The sequence below is a fragment of the Balaenoptera physalus genome (assembly GCF_965194825.1).
Source record: "Balaenoptera physalus genome assembly, chromosome: 19".
Taxonomy (NCBI): Eukaryota; Metazoa; Chordata; class Mammalia; order Artiodactyla; family Balaenopteridae; genus Balaenoptera; species Balaenoptera physalus.
The window spans coordinates 11,663,367-11,681,674 of record NC_138900.1 but is presented as its reverse complement, the minus strand read 5'-3'; the positions used below and the strand labels follow the sequence as shown (position 1 = coordinate 11,681,674).

General features: G+C 55.0%; 2 protein-coding genes across 4 annotated transcripts; both read right to left on the bottom strand.

Moving 5' to 3' along the window:
* Window positions 1-522: 522 nt before the first annotated feature.
* CD79A (CD79a molecule) lies at window positions 523-4,886 on the bottom strand. Its single transcript, XM_082438838.1, has 5 exons — window positions 3,781-4,886; window positions 2,113-2,406; window positions 1,748-1,866; window positions 1,122-1,190; window positions 523-977 (listed from the first exon to the last, which is right to left on the bottom strand). The coding sequence occupies exons 1-5, from the start codon at window positions 3,854-3,856 to the stop codon at window positions 864-866; spliced, it is 672 nt and encodes a 223-aa protein (XP_082294964.1). The 5' UTR covers window positions 3,857-4,886; the 3' UTR covers window positions 523-863.
* A 2,949-nt stretch (window positions 4,887-7,835) lies between these two features.
* On the bottom strand, window positions 7,836-15,557 carry RPS19 (ribosomal protein S19). 3 transcript variants are annotated; one of them, XM_082438847.1, is made up of 7 exons: window positions 15,047-15,142; window positions 14,509-14,579; window positions 14,133-14,233; window positions 9,351-9,534; window positions 9,128-9,254; window positions 8,762-8,816; window positions 7,836-7,901 (listed from the first exon to the last, which is right to left on the bottom strand). In XM_082438847.1, the coding sequence occupies exons 2-7, from the start codon at window positions 14,577-14,579 to the stop codon at window positions 7,855-7,857; spliced, it is 585 nt and encodes a 194-aa protein (XP_082294973.1). In that variant the 5' UTR covers window positions 15,047-15,142; the 3' UTR covers window positions 7,836-7,854. The 3 variants fall into 3 exon arrangements, with proteins under 3 accessions (XP_082294973.1, XP_082294971.1, XP_082294972.1); XM_082438845.1 differs by lacking the exon at window positions 15,047-15,142 and adding an exon at window positions 14,748-14,772; XM_082438846.1 differs by lacking the exon at window positions 9,128-9,254 and having other exon boundaries at window positions 15,047-15,557.
* Between the last annotated feature and the right edge of the window lie 2,751 nt (window positions 15,558-18,308).

The window sequence follows — 18,308 nt, the reverse complement described above, 5'->3', positions numbered from 1 at the left end:
TCTGATACCCTTTCTCCTCAGTGTCTTTCAATTCACTTGCTCTGTCTCTCCATCATTATCTTTGTCTCGATTTCCCTCCCCTCTCTAGCTCAGAAACTCTGTATCTCTGTCCCTCTCTGTCAACCGCCTCTGGATTTCCCCACCATCCCCAGTTTAGGGCCACAGACTCTCCAAATCCCACTTCTACAAGGCCACTCCCAGAGAACAGGTGTGGCCATGGTCAGAATTTGGTACCAGTCTCACCAGACAGTCTACTGTGTCTTTGGGACTTAAATATGCATAAGTGAATATGGTTATCTGGGTCCCCTCTGTGTCCCCCTCTGCTCAGGCACATGGCCTGGGTTGGGGCCCTTCCCAAGACACTTCCTGGTTCTTTCAGGGGACAGCCAAGACTGGCTACCTGGTCCCAGGTGTGGGGAGTGGTCAGGAGCTGGAGGAGGAGGGGGCTGAGGTCCTGGACTTCTGGGTCCCAGAGGAGGAGGGGGAGTGGTCCCCATGAGATCTGTGACTCTTGCGAAGGTCTGCAGTTGGGAAGGATTTATTATCACTAAGTGGCCATGACAGAGCAGGGAGGGGGGGAGGTGACACTAATGAGGCTGCTACAATCAGCTCCCCTAGAAGCAGCGACTAAGGGCTCATTACCCGCTGGATGGGAGGGGAGCCTGGGAAAGGCAGTAAGGGGAGGATTGAGTTAGGGTGTGGGGAGGGGATGAGGACGGTCTAGAGGGAAGAAGAGTGGACACTCCCAAGGGGGAAGTTGAGTCAGGATACTCCCAGGGAAGATTGTGAAAAGAGAGCGGGTTCCAAGGAAGTGGGGTGAGACACGGTTTGGGTGCACAGCTGGTGGGGGCAGCCCGGCTGGGTCACGGCTTCTCCAGCTGAACGTCTCCGATGTGGAGGCTGCCCACATCCTGGTAGGTGCCCTGGAGGCCCCGGGAGATGTCCTCGTACATGGAGCAGTCATCGAGGTTCAGGCCCTGGGGTGGAAACGGGGTGGTGAGCCTCAGGGCCCTGACGCCTGGGTCCCTGCTCCCAGCCAACCTCAGGGAGGGGCCCCGTAAGAGCCCCGCCCACCCCACAGACACGCACCTGCCCCGCACCTGCCCCCGCCTTCCACTGACCTCATAAAGATTTTCATCTTCATAGTCATCCTGGACATCTGCCCCGAATTTCATGTTCTGCCACCGTTTCTGTTGGGGGATTGGGAGCCTCCGTGAATGGGGGGAGAGAATGTGTTTTCAGACCCTCACGGAGGCCAGGAGGTGCTTTACCAGAAAGGGTAAGGGACATGCCCAGAGCCACATATCCTGTAAGTGGCAGGTCTCTCTGGGTCCAAGCCAGTGTCTTTTTGGCTGTCGCCACTGCCTGCTCTTCTCCACGAATAACAACAGAAATAATAGTAAATGGCTGTAGTTGCCCCGCGGCCTAAAGAGAGACTGGTGCAGGCCAGAGACTCTGGGAGGACACCAGCCCCCATCTTCCCTGGCCTCGGCTACATCTGGAGGCTGCGGCACTCCTGGGTAGAGGGGGAGAGTTGGACATCTCTGTGGGGGGCGGGGAACGTGAGGACAGCCCTGAGGGGAGACTGAGCCAGGACGCCCCTCCGGGCCCAGCGCCATGTAAAATGCTTTCATTATATTAAATTCCTGACCCCCTCACAGCCCCTGTGAGGTGGGTGCTGCCATTCTGTCAAGTTTTAGGCGGGACCCTCGGACTCAGGGGGCCGCTGGTCCCCGGCGTGGCTCACCCTGAAGAGCAGCAGCGTCCCAGGCACCACGGCGCAGATCAGCAGGATGATGCCCTCGGCTGTGATGATGTTGTTCTTGGTGCCCTCCCCCATGTCCAGGAAGGGCCTGGGGAGTGGCTCTGCGAGGAGGGAGCGCTGCTCAGAGCCCAGCCCCTCAAGTCCTCCCCTCGCCTCCTGGCCACGCCCCCATCGAGGCCCAAGACCACTGAAGTCCCCACCTTGCAGGTGAGAAAATCAATCAGCCGCTGTGCCGTGAGCCGGGGAGTGAGGATGCCCGAGATGCAGGAGCTGCAGGCACTGGCTCCATCCTCCCCGTCACAGGTGAGAAAGCCAGTGGCCCCAGCTGTGGAGTGATGTGCACTCACCACGCACGCGGAGGTAGGTTCCACAGGAGCGCTGGATCTTCTGGCCTTCCTTGACTTGGCACCTGTACATGCCCCTGTGGCTCTTGTTCACCTGCTGGATGATCAGCTCGCCCTTGGGGCCCGGGCTTGAGAGCTCCATCATAGGGGGCCACGTGGAGTTGCCTTGGAGGATGCGCCACCACGTGACGTTGGGGTTGCTGCCATTGTGCCTGCACAGGAGGCGGACCTCGTCCCCGATGCTCACCGTCACCGATGGTGGGCCCCAGTCCACCCACAGGGCCTGGCACCTCGGGCCTGCGGAGAGGCGAATGCGTGAGGGACCGTGAATGGAGACACAGGCCCAGCCCAGCCCCTGCCGCTCCAGCGCTCCTGGCTGTGTGTGTGCATGTGTGTGTGGTGGGGGTGTGTGCAGAAGAGTGTGAGTGACACACTGCTGGGGGTCCCCACTCGCCTCTCCAGAGCCACCTCCTGCTACCCTCTCCATACCTGCTCCGAGCTTCGGCCCCACGGAGCTCACTGGCACTTGGATAGTTGGGTCCCTCGTGCTAGCAGGGCCCCTGGCCAGGCAGCTCCTTCTAGAATCAGTTTGGGCATCACCTCCTCCTGCAGGCCTTCCTAGATTATTTTCTCACCCCAGCCCCAGCCTGGCCCCATACCTGGTGCTTTATATATTGTGTATAACTGTCCCAGAACCCTTAGAAGTCGGTTCTCTCATTATCCCATTTTACAAGTGCAACAGCTGAGGCCCAAGGCAGCAGGAGTGGCTCAGGGGTTCGAACCCTGGCCTCCTGGCCCTGGGCCCCTTCCTGCCAGTTTGTGAGCCTGTCCTGCCCTGTGACCCTGGGCCCGCCCCTCGTTCTCCGTTTGCGTAACTTTGTGTGTGTCAAGCTGGGGGCCGGGGTGAGTTCAGCGTTTGGGCTGGGCTGGGCGTTAGGGGAGGGCCTCAGCTACGTGGTTGGCGGGAGGGGGCTGGGTGGCCCAGGCTGGGGAAGCCCCAGTTCTTGTGCCACTATCCCCCCCGCGCCCCCCCCACGCTGCCCCTGGGCCAGTCCACATGGCTGTCTGTGGCGGGAGGAGGAGAGAGGTGGCGGAAGAGGCAGCAACCTGAGGGTCACGGACTCCAAACTCAGCTCCCAGTGGAAATTTGGGGTGACTGGCCACCTCTCTCAACTCCTCGCTCAAACGGGGTGGTTCACAGCCCTGCCAGCTGGCAGTGCGTGGGAGGGGAAGGGGGAAGGTCACCGGCCCCCCCCAGCACTGAGAAGGGCTTCCCTATGCAGGGGATGGTGACCGGGATTCCAGGCAGAGAAGGAGAAAGTTTTTTCTCCCCTGAAGCTGATTATTACCCACAGTCCCCTCCCTGCCCCCAGCTCTGGAGCTCAGTCAAGGGCAACCTTAGTTCCTTATTTTGATCTGGGGGGACGAGGGGGTGCGGAAGGTGTCTCTCGTCCTGCCTCCCCCCACCGGGGGATGCTCCTTCAACTTCGCTGAGCCCCCCTCCAGCCTCCCGTTGGCCTGCTTGGGACAGTCAAGCAGATGCAGTTTCTACGGGGTCTTTTCTAGCCCCTCTCCTGCCAGCTCCTCTCCCGTCCCCACTGCCTGGGCCCTCTCAACAGTCTCCCAGTTCCCCCCCCACCTCCCCCCAGCACCTGCCTGTTGACCACGTACCCAGGCCAGCAGCGAAGATCAAGAGGAGAAAGGTGGTGGCACGCGGGGTTCGGAGGGCTCGGGGACCCCCAGGCATCTTCTCCCGGTGGGTTGTTTTGTATGGGTTGCAGCAGCCCTGGGATACCAGATCCCACCTCGGCCGAGCCCCAAACCCCGCCCCACTTCCTGCCCAGCCCTGCGGAGATGGGCTCCACTGGTCCCACTGCTGGGTCCTTTGGTTGTCAGGCTGGGGGCAGCCCCTGCCGGGAGGCTTCAGGCCATGAGTGGAGAGGAACTGCTCCCTGCACCTGTGGCCGCCACAACTCCCCCGAGAGGAGGTTGCTTGGGTAGGGGGAAGAGGTTGGTTTAAGGCCTGGTTCGTCACTGGAAAGGAAGCCCGAGGGAGCCGGAGTTTGGGGTGCCTGCTGCGCACAGGTGGTCAGGGGACGGGGGTGGTTCCGAGCCTGGTCTTTGCCTCTCACTGGCCTTGGGCAAAACTTGTCCCCTCTCTGAGCCTCTGTGTCCTCCCTTCTTGGGGTTGGAAAAGAGGATTTAAAGAGGTTGTGCATGCACAGCACTGAACACAGGGCCTGGCACGTAGTAGGTGCTCAGTAAATGTTAGTTACTATTAATGCTCATGGGGAATAAATGAGGCAGGCCCACCAGCTCCGTGACTAGGTGGTGGCTTCCCTTTCCAAGATTTGGCATTTTTAATTCAAGAGATGAGGATAAAAATATCTCCCTGATGTTGTGACATAAGTTGATGTTCCCGACACCCAAAGGGCCACAAAGGGCTCTTTCCTGGTGTTCTTTCATTTCAGCCTCTCCACAAGTGGGCAAGGTAGGCCATCCCCCATTTTGCAGGGAAGGAAACTGAGGCCATCACAGAGAGGGAACACCATCACTGTTACTTGCCCAGTTTATACAGTCTGGTGGTGGAGCAGGGATTCCAAGTCACTTATGTGTGACCGGCTTCCTTTGAGCATTATTGTAGGTCAAGTGGGAGGAAAATGAGGCCTGAGGGGTGGGGGAGGGGAATGACATGAGGTTGTTTAGATGTTTGTGAGCAGTTAGGGGACCATCTCATACATGCGCGCGCGCGCGCACACACACACACACACACACACACACACACACACACACACACACACACACAAGGAGACACCATGAAAAAATTCATGGCAGGGAGATTTTTGGTAGCAAAAACTGGGAAACAGACGAAAAGTCCATTTACAGGAGAAGGGATGCATAAATTGAGGTATAGTCAGTCAGTGGAGTAGCACACAGCAGGAGAAGAGGCCAAGCTTTGCTTGTCAACATGGCTGCATCTCAGAAACAACAAGAAAATGAGAAGAAATGTACTATGACAGGATCCGGCTGACTTGTTTTCAAAAGGCAAAACAACAGCATGTGCTGTTAGGGACACATGTGTCTACAGTAAAGGTGTAAATGCACGCAGGGGAGTGATACCCCACTCCTGAGAGGGCTTACCTCTGGGGGAAGCAAGGAGGTTGCGACTGGGAAGGGTACACAGAGGGCTTTGTCTGTCTTAGTTTTATGTCGTTTTACTTTTTAAGCTGGGTGGTGGGTTCATGGGTCTTATTTATTTATTTATTTATTTATTTATTTATTTATGGCTGCATGGGGTCTTCGTTGCTGCGCACGGGCTTTCTCTAGTTGCGGCGAGCAGGGGCTACTCTTCGTTGCGGCGCACGGGCTTCTCATTGCGGTGGCTTCTCTTGTTGCGGAGCACGGGCTCTAGGCACGCGGGCTTCAGTAGTTGTGGCTTGCGGGCTCTAGAGCGCAGGCTCAGTAGTTGTGGTGCATGGGCTTAGTTGCTCCGCGGCACGTGGGATCTTCCCGGACCAGGGCTCGAACCCGTGTCCCCTGCATTGGCAGGTGGATTCTTAACCACTGCGCCACCAGGGAAGTCCCATGGGTCTTTTTTACACTATTATGTATATATACTGTTTTGCATGCTTGAAGTATTTTGTAATTTTAAAAAAAGGTGCAACTGTCACCCACACAGAAGAACATGGGCCTCAAGACTTCACACCTCCTGGGTTTGAATCTCAGCTCTGGTCATCTGAGCCTCAGTTTCTCCTCCTGTGATCTGGGCATAACCTCCCTACCTGTGAGGCTGTAAGAATATCACAGTGTGCTTAGGACAGTTCCTAGGACACAGTTCCTCTTCTCTGGCCCTCGGGCCTTCCCTCCTTCCCTCCAGGGACCCAGGTGTTCTGTTGGGTCCCTCTCTGTACAGCAGGTCATTAGCCCCTCTGTACTAAAGTTCTTCCTATAATCCCCATGTAGGAAGAAGTCTGGATCCAGACGCTGCAGCCCTTAGGAATTCACCTCCTTCAGCATCCTTCCTGGCTGAGCCAGTTTCCAGGCCCTCGGCTGACCCCCAGTGGCTGGAGGGGCGCAGCCGCCGCATTGCAGGCCCTCTCAGGCTCACTGGCCTGTCTGGGCACCTCCACCTCCCGCTTACCCAGCACCCTGGTATCTGGCACTGTGTGAGCAAACCGGACACTTGACATTGCATTCCCAGGACGATTCTGGGAAGTATCTTCATCCTCCATCAGCAAAAGAGGAAACTTAGGCCCCAAACAAGGAGTGACTGGCTCAAGGTCATGCCCAGGAGTGTAACCCTTTGGGCCTCATTTTCCCCACTTCTAAGGGACAGTGCCCTGTAGTGGCTAGAGCCCAGGTCCAAATGCTGGCTTTGCCACCTCCTGGCTGTGGGACATCAGGCAAATTACCCAACCTGTGACTTATCTTCCCCATCTCCAAACTGCGCTTTTTGGCACCTACTTCACAGAGTATTAAGTGATATATTTATAAAGCACCTTGCACGTGGTAGGCTGTACTCCAGTGTTTATTCAGATCTTATCTTCCAGCCCTGACAACTTCCAGGCTGGCGGGAAATGACACCTTCATTCCCCACTGGGTGTAGGGGACTCTTTGGTTTGATATTCTTTCCATTTTGAACATCTTGGTCCCTCAGGTGTGCTGCTTTGAGCAAGACACGGCATCTCCCCGAATCCCTCAGGTAGGAGTAAGCAGCTTTACAGGCAGGAGCAGAAAGCTGAGGGTACGTTGCTCAAGGTCGCACAGAATTTTGGGCAGCGTTGGAATTTGAACCCGTCATTTGGAGTTCAAAGCCAGGCTTGGCACTGGAAGGAAATGGGTTTGATCTGAGGAGTAACTTGGGATGGGGGAACCTCAGGGGTCTTGGCCTAGCAGGCTCAGGCTCAGCATCTTAGTTTTCCCCAACTGGGAGGTGGGCCAGGTCTCATGGGGTGGTAAGGGGACCCTTCCAAGGCTTAGCACCTGCCTACTGGAAGCCTTTTGTATCTCCCACCTGGACCAGAAGACCATCACAGGTGGAGCTCCCGTCCCATTAGTGCAAAGAGCCAGTCACCATGCAGAACTGTGCTGGGGGGGGGTGACACCACCAGGGCCCTGGGAACTTGGCCTCTATGCGGGGGCCATGCCCCTCCCTCTGGGAGGGAAGTAGCAGCCCCCTGCCAGCCGGGTCCCTACTGCAGCTTCAGCACTGCATCCCGTTTCTTGGGGCAGGTACAGCTAGCTCCATCTTACAGTAGGGCCCAGGCCAGAGATCCCCAAAGTGAAGGCTCCCGTGTAGGTCAGGAAAAGGACGTGCATACTAGGCAGGTCACCTTGGGCTGGAGGCACACAAAGGACCACCCCGAGTGACGGCTGTCACTTCTCGAGAAGCAGCACCTGAGCCCCAGGACCCTCCTGTTTTGTTCCAGCAGGGTCCAAGGCTCCACGTGGGGCCACTGCTTTAACTTTCAGTTTCTTTTTCTGAGAACCGCCAAGCCAAGGTGTGGGAGAGGAGCGAGGGCTCCCGGGGTCTTGCACCAGCATCTCGCCCACTTGGGGCAGAACCGTGTGAGCCTGCAAGGCCAGGCCTCAGGTTTCCGAGGCTGTTGAGCACCACAGCCATGCAGGAAGGCCCCGGCCCCTCTCCTTCGCAATGGAAGGGAAGTGCAGTGCAGTGCTCCTTCCTCTTGCCCGGCCACCCTACAATCAAGAGACCCAGACCAGGATTACGAATGAGGCAATTTATTAACCCAGCATCATTTGTTCTAATGCTTCTTGTTGGCAGCTGCCACCTGTGGGAAAAGACAGACAATAGTTAAGATCAGTTGTGGGGTCTGTGTTCAAGCACTTCACAGTAGCTCCCCAGTAGCCATGGGACGGACGCCAGGCACCCTGATTTGTGGTTTACGTGTATTCATCTCATCCGATCCTCACAATCTTGGGTACCTCCCCATTTTACAGAAGGATAAAACTGGGACTCTCAAGGACAGAGAGTGTTGTCGTGTGTTTCCAACATCTGCCCATCACTCCACACTGTGTGCCAGGCCCTGCTCTGCCCCGGAAGAGCCACCTACTCGTTCCAGGCCACCCCCAATCCCCAGAGGGCTGACACCTCCATTCTCTTCTGACACTTAAGTGACTCGACAGTCTAAGAGTCCTAGGAGGCCTCAGTCAATAGGAAAAACAACGATGGGTTCACGCCAGGCCCTGGGGGCTTCTGTTGCTGTAGCTCACTGAATCCTCACCACCACCCTCCGAGGTAGGCAAAAGCAGATCTCTCTACAGACAGGGACTCTGGCCCAGGGTGTCTACAGTCGGTCAGCATCTGGACAGAGACCTGTGTTCTGAGGCACCCTAATACTCAGTAAGCATGAAGACTAAGAAGAAACACTACAGTCAGAATCAGAAGGCTGACCTGGGAAGAGGGAGTCGCGTGCCCTGCAGGAGAAGCAAGCCCAGCGAGCTGCACCCTGGGCCTCCCTTCACCCAGGCACCTGCATTTTCAACCAGCCCCCACAGGAAGTCTGTCAGAAACGCTCTTTCTCCTGCACCCTCCTCCCCTGGGCTGTGCCCTCCAGGGGAGGAAACTCCGAGCTGACAAAACCCAGGCTCCAGAAACACCCAGGCGGTGACTGAGGTACCCAGCCCTCACCTGTCCAGCGATTCTGTCCAGATCTCTCTGTCCCTGAGGTGTTAGTTTGCGGCCCCTGTGGGAGAGAAGGGTCATGTAGCCCCAGGTGAGTGCAGGCTCCCACCAGCGTCCCCGATCCCTGCCAGGCCTCCCCTGGACACGAGCCAGGCTTTCCAAGAAGGCACCTGGCCACAGGGCCACATGGCACCAGCCAAGTCCCACTGAGGTCCCCAGTCGGCTGCATTCCAACAAGCTGGAGGCTGGGGTGGGAGCTCCCCCGGGAGCTGACGGGGTGTCGTTGGTGCAAGCATTAGATCAAAAGCCCCGAAAAATCAATTGGGAAAAGCTAACGAGCAGGCTAATGAAAGCGGACAGTCGCTAAATTACCTTCCTGGAGCCTGCAGTAGTTAGCCAGAGGGGTCGGGGCGAGGCCCCGCGCTGTTCGCTTTTCTGAAGAATCCCCTGCCTGCCTGGGGGGCAGGTGCAGACTGTGCAGGACAGACCTGGCACCTCACTGCGTGGGCGGAGGGGGACAGTCCTTGATAACTTCATTATAGGGGATCTGGCCCCAAGGCTCCTCCACACCCCCAGCTTCCCCTCCCCTGCTTACCCATCTTGGTCCTTTTCCACCATTTTCAGCCCCTCCAGGGCTTGGAGAACCCGACGGGCCACGCTCTTGGAGCCTCTGCTGAAGTGGCTGGGCATGACACCATTTCTCTGACGCCCCCCATAGATCTTGGTCATGGAACCAACCCCAGCGCCGCCCCGGAGGTACAGGTGCCGTGCTGTGGAAGCTGGGTGGGAGGCAAGGGAGACTTGAGAACCCTTCTCAGGCAGAGAAGACGCTTCTCCACAGCTGAGGCAGCCTTAGGAAAGGGCCTTGCTCAAGGTCACAAGTGTAGCTGTGTGCAGCAGCAGATTCTCACCCCACCGTTTTACAGTCAGGGAAACTGAGAACCTGAGACACCAAGCCCAGTAGCTGACCCCACCTCCCCCAACCAGTGCGGGAGACTGGCGTGCACAGCCAGTGGAGGGACCGCCATGGCCACGTGACCAGGCAGGCAACCCGCGCCCCGGGACTTGCTTAGCGGTTAGTGCCCAGCTGTGCTGCGAAGTGGACCTGAGGTTCTGGGGGAGAGCCTAGCAAATGTTTAAGCCGTGACTGTCCCCCTCCATCTGCCTGGGAGCTTCGAAGGGCAGCAGAGCTGGAGAAGAGACCTACTGATCCTCCCACACCCAGCCCTGGAGCGCTTGGGTAACAGTGGTAGCAGGGCTGACATCCTATGCAGTGGACGTTCCCAACCTGGAAGGTGCGTCACCCAGCTCTGCGGACTGGGATTCTGGTCCCTCGACTGGCTTGGGCAGGTCCCTCACCCACCCCGGCCAGCCTCCTTGGAAATCCTCTTCTGTTCAACTGGAACACTTGCCTGCCAGGCCCTATGCCATCTGCTTTTCACACTCTCTCCTATGAGGCAGTAACATGGCCTTAGGAGCCCGCCTGATACTGTGGCCTTGGCAAGTCACCTACCCTCACCTGAGAACCAGGACGAACAGTACCTCATTGAGCGCTACTGTGAAGACTCCATGAGAGTACTCCTGGAGTACTCTCATGCCACATAGCTCTGTAGGGACGGCCCCTCCAGACGGTTCTGCTTTTCTACCTCAGGGGGCCACTGAGGTTTGAAGAACTGGGGCCCAGATGCTGGCCATCACACAGCCCTGCCTGGCTGAAAGCTCAAAGGTAGGGATTCCAGGTCACCCCAAAGACCAGCACGTTAGATTCCCCTTAGTCCTGAAGATGAACGGGGGAGTCAAGGATTCATTCCTTCAACAATGACTTGCTGCCAAGAGTCACGGGGCACTGGGCCATCTCCATGACCCTCCAGTGTCATGAGCTGGCGGGGAGGGGCAGGTGGAACTGACCAGGTGAGGTAGGCTCCTCCTTCCCTCCAGCTGCCCCTCCCAGAGCAGTTCCTGCACACAACTGGTTCTCAGCCTCTCTCCTGCCCTCTAAGACCATCTCCGGATACAGCCACAGGCTTCAGGGGCCAACAGCGCAGCACAAACCGCTGAGCAGCCCCTCCCTGATACCACTGCCTTTAGCCTCTGCTCACTTTAAAACTACTCTCCTTGGTTCTTTTTGTCCTCACCCCACCCCCTAGATCGGGGCTCTGACCCTCTTCCAGGCACCAAGCAGCCCACCCACTGCCAGGATCAAGAGAGTCACCTGTTACAAGCCACCCCCCCCCAATCTTTCTGCCAGGAGTGACCTCATGGAAAACTCGCCTTTAAGACCAGTGCAAATGCCCAATGGCTACCGCCATCCCTCCTGCACCTGTCTGGTCATGCCCTGGCTCTAGGTGGAGATCTGCTCTCCCACTTGGGCTGTGGAAGGCGTAAGAGCCTCACGAAGGGGGAAAGATGAACACTCCTAATTTCACGAACACCCAGAAGAGGCCGCACACTAGAAATGAATCTTGCTGAACCAGGACTAGCGCTCAGCCCAATCTCAGCACGGAAAGGGGCAAGCTGTCTGGTAGATGGGGTTTGAACCCCAACATTGCTCCCTGTCAGCTGTGACAGAGTCCACCCCCTTCAAGTGGTCTGCGCCACGGTACTAAGGGGGACAACGTACTTCAACCCTGAGCAGTGACTGGCAAAGAACAAACTCCAATAAAGCTCAACCTTAGTTTCTCTCAGGGGGAGTTTCACATCTTTCTTAATGACACATGAAATTATCTGATGCAGGAGAATTCCCCGGTGGTCCAGTGGTTAGGACTCTACCCTCTCACTGTAGGGGCCCAGGTTCAATCCCTGGTTGGGGAACTAAGATCCTGCAAGCTGAGCAGCATGGCGCGCGCGCACACACACACACACACACACACACACAAGCGCTCAGGCGCCCCAATCCAACAGCTGCTCACCCACTGCCGAGCACCTACCGAGACACACACTGTATTCTTATTCTTACCTCCCCACCAAGCAGGCCCTTCTGAGAACTGAGGTCAAGAAGGCTGTCCAGGGCCACACTGCACCACTCCCTTTCAAAGCCCTTTAGTGGTCTCCCCTTAGAGCACCCCCCCACTCTCCTGAAACAGGCTCTTTCTAGCTCTACACCTCACCCCTCACAGACGCTGCCCCGACACCACCGCCTGGCGAGTGCCCACCCCTACAGATCTGCACCTCTTGCGGACCACCCTCAGGAAGGCCCTGCCATCTAACCCTGTTCTCTGTATCCCCTATACCTGAGATCAATAGCTGTCCACACCGTGCTCTTACATGTCCCCAGAATTTGACCCCCACTGCCCTGTTGCCTTCACTGCCAGAGCTCAGCCTCCCAGGACAGGCCGCTATCCCACTGTGCTTTAGACCCAAACCCCTGAGGGGGCAAAACAGGCCAAGCTCCCACGATCCAGAGGAGGAAAAGCAAATATGGCAGACTGCGGTTTTGGAGCCAGCCTGCCACACCCTCCCAGGGTCTTCACCGGTCTGTATCTCATTTTCCTCCTGGGTAAATGACTATCTCCTATGACTCCACTTGTCCAGAGTATGGACTGACCAATCTAAGTGGGAGCATTCTAGACTCCAATAGAGGTTGGCAGACTTTTCCTGTAAAGGGTCAGACAGTAGACCATGTAGCCATTGGCAACTGCAACTCTTGCCTGTCATGATTTTAAACAAACGGTCAGGGCTGTGCCCCAACAACGCACACACAACACACCCTGATCTAGGACCCTTACCCTGTGCCACTAGGGCAGCTGGGGAACTGAAGTCAAAAGCGAGCGTTGGAAATCCAAAGGGAGAGCAGCAGGGCAGGCAGAGGACGCACACCCAGCGTGATGTGTTGGGGAAGCTGCAGTGGGCAGAAAGGGGCCACGGCAACTGTCAAGATGACCAGCAGGCTCAACTCGGTGTGCGTTCCCCAGAGTCCTTTCCCCATTTCCCCTTAATCTCTCCCCACCTAGAAAAATAAAGTACAAAATGCTGCCAAGGGGACAGAGCTGCCCCCACCTCCAAGCGATGACAAGAGTCGGGTAGACTGTGGCATCAGGAGCTGGCAGACCCCAAGCATGCTAACCTCCCTGACATCAAGTGCAAATCGGCAACCACCAGTCCTACTTGGGAAGTTTTTGTTAGGTACAGGTTATATAAAATATGCATATTCACCTGATCAAATGGGAAAAGCTATTAGATTTTTTCTCCTCATCTTAGATCCAAAGTTGCCTTGCTTGACCTATCGGCTCTTGGGGCATCACCAAAGAGCAGTCAGGACCAGACATGCCTTGCTTTCCAAGATAGGTGGATGGCAGAGGTAGTGGTGGTCTCGTCCAGGCCCCGTCACCACTGACTGTGTGCCCAGGGAGGTCAAGTCAGCTCCCCTTCACCAGACCCATTTTTCTTTATAAAAACATACAAGTGAGTAGACAGATATGCTACCCACCCCACTCATCTCACAGATTTGATCTCTTAGTCCTCAGGGGTCAGAGGCTGTGTCTGAGCATGCTGGCCCCTATGCCCAGTCTAGGGCCTGAAAGATTGGCCCACCAACCTACAAAATACTTCTGCTCTGAGGTGCTGGGCACCTTATACCAAGGCCAACTCTTCTCAAGGTCATTCTGGAGTTTTGTCCAAACTCTGCTTCCCACCTACAGACAAGCTCTGGTCAGGACAGAGCCCCCACTTCACAGAGGATGGATGAAGACGGGAGAGACCGAGAGCCTTTAGCGAAGGCCCTGTGCAGAGGCGGCCACCTTGGCACAATCCAGCCTTGAACCCCATCCCCTACTCCCAAGGTAAGCCTCCATGGGGGTGACTGGAGAAACTTGAAATATTAAAGACAGATGAGGCAATACTAGCAGTAGCACTATGCAGTCAAGGGCTACACTTAAAATCAGTCCTTCAAAGTCATTACTAAAGGATTAATAAGAAAATAAAAAAAGGGACCGGTACAGGGTGACCATAAGGTTTTCTCCAGGGCACCTGAGGCTTGCCAAGAAGATTTAGAGCAATGAGTGACCTGGTCAGATCCCCAACTCCTTAGTTACCAACAACTCATTTAACATGGCAGTCTAGTGTGATGATCTGAACAACAAAACAGACCCACAGACATTCGAAGGACAATGCCTCTCTCTAAAACAAACCGCCTCCAGGCAAAACGTGAACACGCTACTCATTTGTCCCTGGGTCTCCCACAAGGCCCAGAGGAAAGCACAGGTCCTCACATGAATCTCTTACAAATAAAGAAATATTCAGAATACAAAATTATTGAATGTCACACAAAACATGCAGTGACAGAGTCAAAGATTTCTCTCGTTATTTCTGGGGGTAAGTAAGAGCTCACAAAGGGGACACCCGGCCCCCCACGCCCCAGCCAAAGGCCCCAGTTCCTCACCAGCTCGTGTGTAGAACCAATTCTCATCGTAGGGAGCGAGCTCTTTATGCTTGGCCAGCTTGACAGTGTCCACCCATTCAGGGACTTTCAGCTTCCCGGACCTGGGACCAAGACAGTGAGAAAGACACAATTCAGGAGTCTCCACAAACCCCATCCCAGTTCCCTCCCCTCAACGCAACTGCAGATCAAGAAGAGCCCAATGTGTCCCAAAATACAAAAAGACTATAAAACTCAAACACAATTCAGGGCTCATGTAGAAAGGATGGACCCCACAGAGACCTCCAACAAGCCTCCCCAGACTGAAAGCCTGCGGGCGCTGAGGGATCAGGCAAAGGCGACAGCCTCCACCCACTCGGACCCCAGTCCCCACACTCACTTTTTGAGGAAGGCTGCCAAAGCTCTGACGAACTCCTGCTGGTTCACGTCCTTTACAGTAACTCCAGGCATCTGCGGGAAAGGTCGAGCATGTGAACACAGGATTGATGAAAACGACTGACAAGGGTCGGGGGCCAGCCCCAACGCGATCTAAACCGCCGCACTCTCCTTACTTCCAAAAGCCCTACTTCAATTCCCGGCTTTAAAGGCCCCCGCGCCTGTGGGTCCTAGAGAACTCACCGACGCCCACGGTCCCTCCGGGTCGCACGAACACTGCCTGCCCCCGTTTGTGAAGACGCTCTATGACCCCAACCCCTGATTCTGGGGTCCCTCGCACTCCCCGCTGCCCACCAGGCCCAGCCTCGGTTCCCGGAGCGCGCGGACCAGACATGCCCGGGCCTGCAGCTCGCACGTGGCCGCGACTCCAGGAGGCGGGGCGGCCCCGCGCGGGTACCCCGGAGCTCCCAGGCACACGCTCCGGGCTCGGGAATCGGGCCCCGACACCCTGCACCCGGTTCGGACCGGAGCACTCTCCTTACCGTGCGGCCTCCAAGCTGCCAGCCACGGAAAAGGGAGCAACGGGGTTTCCCGGGCGCACAAGTCGGGCGTTGGTTATCGCGAGAGTTCCGAGAACTCGCGAGAGCGGGGTTAGAAAAAAGCGGCCGCGCCTCTCTCAGGGCAAATGTGGCTTCCCCTCCGCGAATGTGGGAGGGTGTGGCGTGAGAGCGGAGGCTTGTTTCCTCCCCGCCCTTCCTTCTCCTGCAGCGTGAGAGAGGAGCTCTCGTCTTGAGTTGGAGGGAATCTAGCTTCGTTTGCGTTGATCGTGGATGGAACAAACAGCGGCGGAGACTGTATCTCCTGGCGGAAGTTATGGGTGGGCAGGAAATAAAGAGACCTGGCTACTTCTGGCGCCACCAGCGGGACGACCCCTTTTCCGGGTGGAAGTGTCTTATCTGGCCGGAAGTGGGGCTAGTAAGGGCGGAACTGTGACCGGGAGCGCAGGGGAAGGGCAGCGAAGAAATGTGGCCACCACCTGCCCTTCCTCGACCAGCAGTACTCGCGAGAGCGGAAGGGGACAGAAGCCGCACCCTTCTTAGGGCGGAAGTTGCTTCACCACGGCCCAGGAAAGCGGAGTGGGAATGAGGCACTGGAGGCGGGGAGCAGATAAGGGCAGGGGCAAAGGGGCAGAGGCGGGACCTTCCGAGAAGCTCAGCTCTGCCTCCTAGCGCCTGAGTCTCTTCGCAGGTAGTGCACACATATTAATTCTATCAAATACTTTTTGTGTGACTACTCTGTGCAAGGCACAGGTAAACATTATGTAGTATTACATGCATTATCTAGTTTAATCCTTCTAAGGTCCAACACCCAAGAACACAAAGAACACACCTGTGGTTTGATAAAGTTGCTAACTTGCTGCAAGGAGAAAACATTTAAATGTGAATCCTAATGTAAACGATACTGTGTCAGTGTAGATTCAGCCAGTGTAACAAATGAACCACTCTGGTGTGGGATGCTGGTAGTGGGGGAGACTGTGGGAGGGCGGGGGGACTATGGGAACTCTTACTTTCTGCTCAATTTTGCTGTGAACTTAAAAACTCCTCAAAAGAAAAAAAAACCCACCTCTTAAAAAGTGGTTCGAGGGTAGGAAGTTGTTTATGTTGTGATGAGGGGAGAGGCCACATTAGAGTACATTAACTCTGTAGGAAAAAAAAATTCCTAAGGAATCAAAACAGTGTAGTTTAGTCATCAGTATTCTGAGAACCCAGAGAGGAGTTGCACGCAGGCCCTGCCCTCTGAGAGTACTTATTCTTGGAGGGGAAGACATAGTTGGACAGAGATAGGCACAGCTCAGGGTGATCAGGCCTGAAAACTGCGGGCCAAGGGCCCCCAAGGAATGTAAGGAAATCTACCTAAGGGGCTTATCAGAGATATTAAGTCAGATGAAAAGGAGGGTCTATGCAGGGCATGGGTTATAGAACTGTCTATGTGTCTATATTGGTGGCTGCAGAGCCAGCTACACAATGGGACAGGGATACAGAATGAGGTCTACATGGCCCAGGCAATGAGGGTCTGAGTAGAGAAACTGGATGGGGATGGGTGGTATGATGTTGATTCTACATTGCTCAAGGAGTGTGGTCTGGAGTGGAACATGTTCACATAGGGCTGACATGAAAGGAAGCATGGATTCCCAAAAGGCAGAATGTAAAATGAGCTCCTGAAGTGAAACATGGGTGTCTGTGGGGGAGGAGACTTGTTTGGAGAGAGAAGCAGGATGGTGCTTCACATTTGGAACCTCATTGGTTATTTCTGCAGAACATCAGGATGGTACATGAAGGAAGCTTAGAAGAGGGATGATTTACTCAATACCCTATTGGACCTGGGCAACACCTTTCCTCATCTGGCAGTGGGTAATGGGAAAGGGAGTGACATATGAAACAGTGCTCACAGTCTATTGGCTTTAATCTCCAAAGGCTGGTCAGAGGCCAAGGGCCCGCTGGCTCCCCACAACCACAGGTGAAGGATGCTGCAGCCACAGAGGAGCGAGAGCAATTCGTAAATGTGCCCTTTCCCCACAGCTGACCTCTGCAGAGCCTCCACCCTTCTCCCTCAGGCACCAATGGGGAAGCCCTGACAATCTGATAGACACAGTAGGCCTAGCCAGTAGTGTAAAAAGCCCTACCAGGTCTGACAAGGGGAGATGGGCTGCAGAGAAATGGTCTGTAAAGAGTGGCCTGCCCCCACCTCCTTCCTCCAGTCTCCATCACTTTTTTTTCCCCTCCCTTTTCTCATGTCATCCTTTAACCTCAAATTATACTTTCTCTTTTACTCTTCCCAGCTGTGTGAGCTTGGTGTACTGGGGACCTTTGGTCAGGCCCGCGTAGTGGGGTCTTAGCCATGTTGCATGTTTCAACGCTTCCCTCCCCCCTTGACTGTGTGGGCTTGGTTTTCTGTCACTGGGAGAGCATGGCACAGCAAGGTTTAGGCAGGTCTATTAAGGGGCAATCACACATCTAAGTTAAAACAAGGCCAGGGAAGGAAGGTGTGAAGCAGACTTTGGTCTTTGGTTATCTTGCACTGAGTCCTGGGAAGTGTTGGAGATTTGTTGCTCTGTAATCTGTTAGAATTAGAAGCAGCTCACCTTCTCAAGGCCCCAAACTAGAAAAGAGCAAGTTGTAATTGGATGCCATCACCATCAATTATCTTGAATAAAAAGAGGTGTAGGTAACATTAGGAAAAAGAATCAATGATCAGGCACATCCCTTGAACTTTCTGTTTTGCCCTTCTAAGAGTAGGAATGGGGATGGGGGTCTCCGAGTCTTCATATCTTTGGAATAGCTCACCAGGTCTTCACGTGCTTGGAACAGTTCAAGGAGAAGGACTTAAAAGCAGAGGACTAAGAAACAAACGTGAGTAAGACATTATTACTTACTGCTATCTTGAGTAGAAAAATAAAGTCTTTTAGAAAAACCCTTGCGACTTGTGTCTGTCTCCTGGAGTCCTGAAGTTTTCACTGTATTATAAAAATTACCTATTAATTGATTTGGGGCCTGGCAAGGAAGGAACCTTTCTCCAATATGTGCCTACAAATTTTCCCTAAAATACTTGGGCAAGTCACTTTATCTAAGGTGTTCCTTTATTTGTAAAATTGGAGTAATCATGCATAGCTTACAGAGTTGCTGTGAGGCTATATGCGAATTGCATACAGTGTGTACTCAATAAATGATAATAACTGTCACTAACCTTTTATAGGTCCTTCAAAACTTAGATACATGAACCTCTCTAGTTCAGGAAAAACCCTTG

Excerpts from the sequence above, each read along its gene's own strand:
- CD79A (XM_082438838.1), bottom strand. The coding sequence starts at position 3,856 with ATGCCTGGGGGTCCCCGAGCCCTCCGAACCCCGCGTGCCACCACCTTT. Across the intron at positions 2,407-3,780 it reads GATCTTCGCTGCTGGCCTGG|GCCCGAGGTGCCAGGCCCTG; the intron begins GTACGTGGTCAA and ends GCCTCTCCGCAG. Across the intron at positions 978-1,121 it reads AAGATGAAAATCTTTATGAG|GGCCTGAACCTCGATGACTG; the intron begins GTCAGTGGAAGG and ends TTTCCACCCCAG.
- RPS19 (XM_082438847.1), bottom strand. The coding sequence starts at position 14,579 with ATGCCTGGAGTTACTGTAAAGGACGTGAACCAGCAGGAGTTCGTCAGA. Across the intron at positions 14,234-14,508 it reads TTGGCAGCCTTCCTCAAAAA|GTCCGGGAAGCTGAAAGTCC; the intron begins GTGAGTGTGGGG and ends TCTTGGTCCCAG. Across the intron at positions 9,535-14,132 it reads TTGGTTCTACACACGAGCTG|CTTCCACAGCACGGCACCTG; the intron begins GTGAGGAACTGG and ends CCTCCCACCCAG.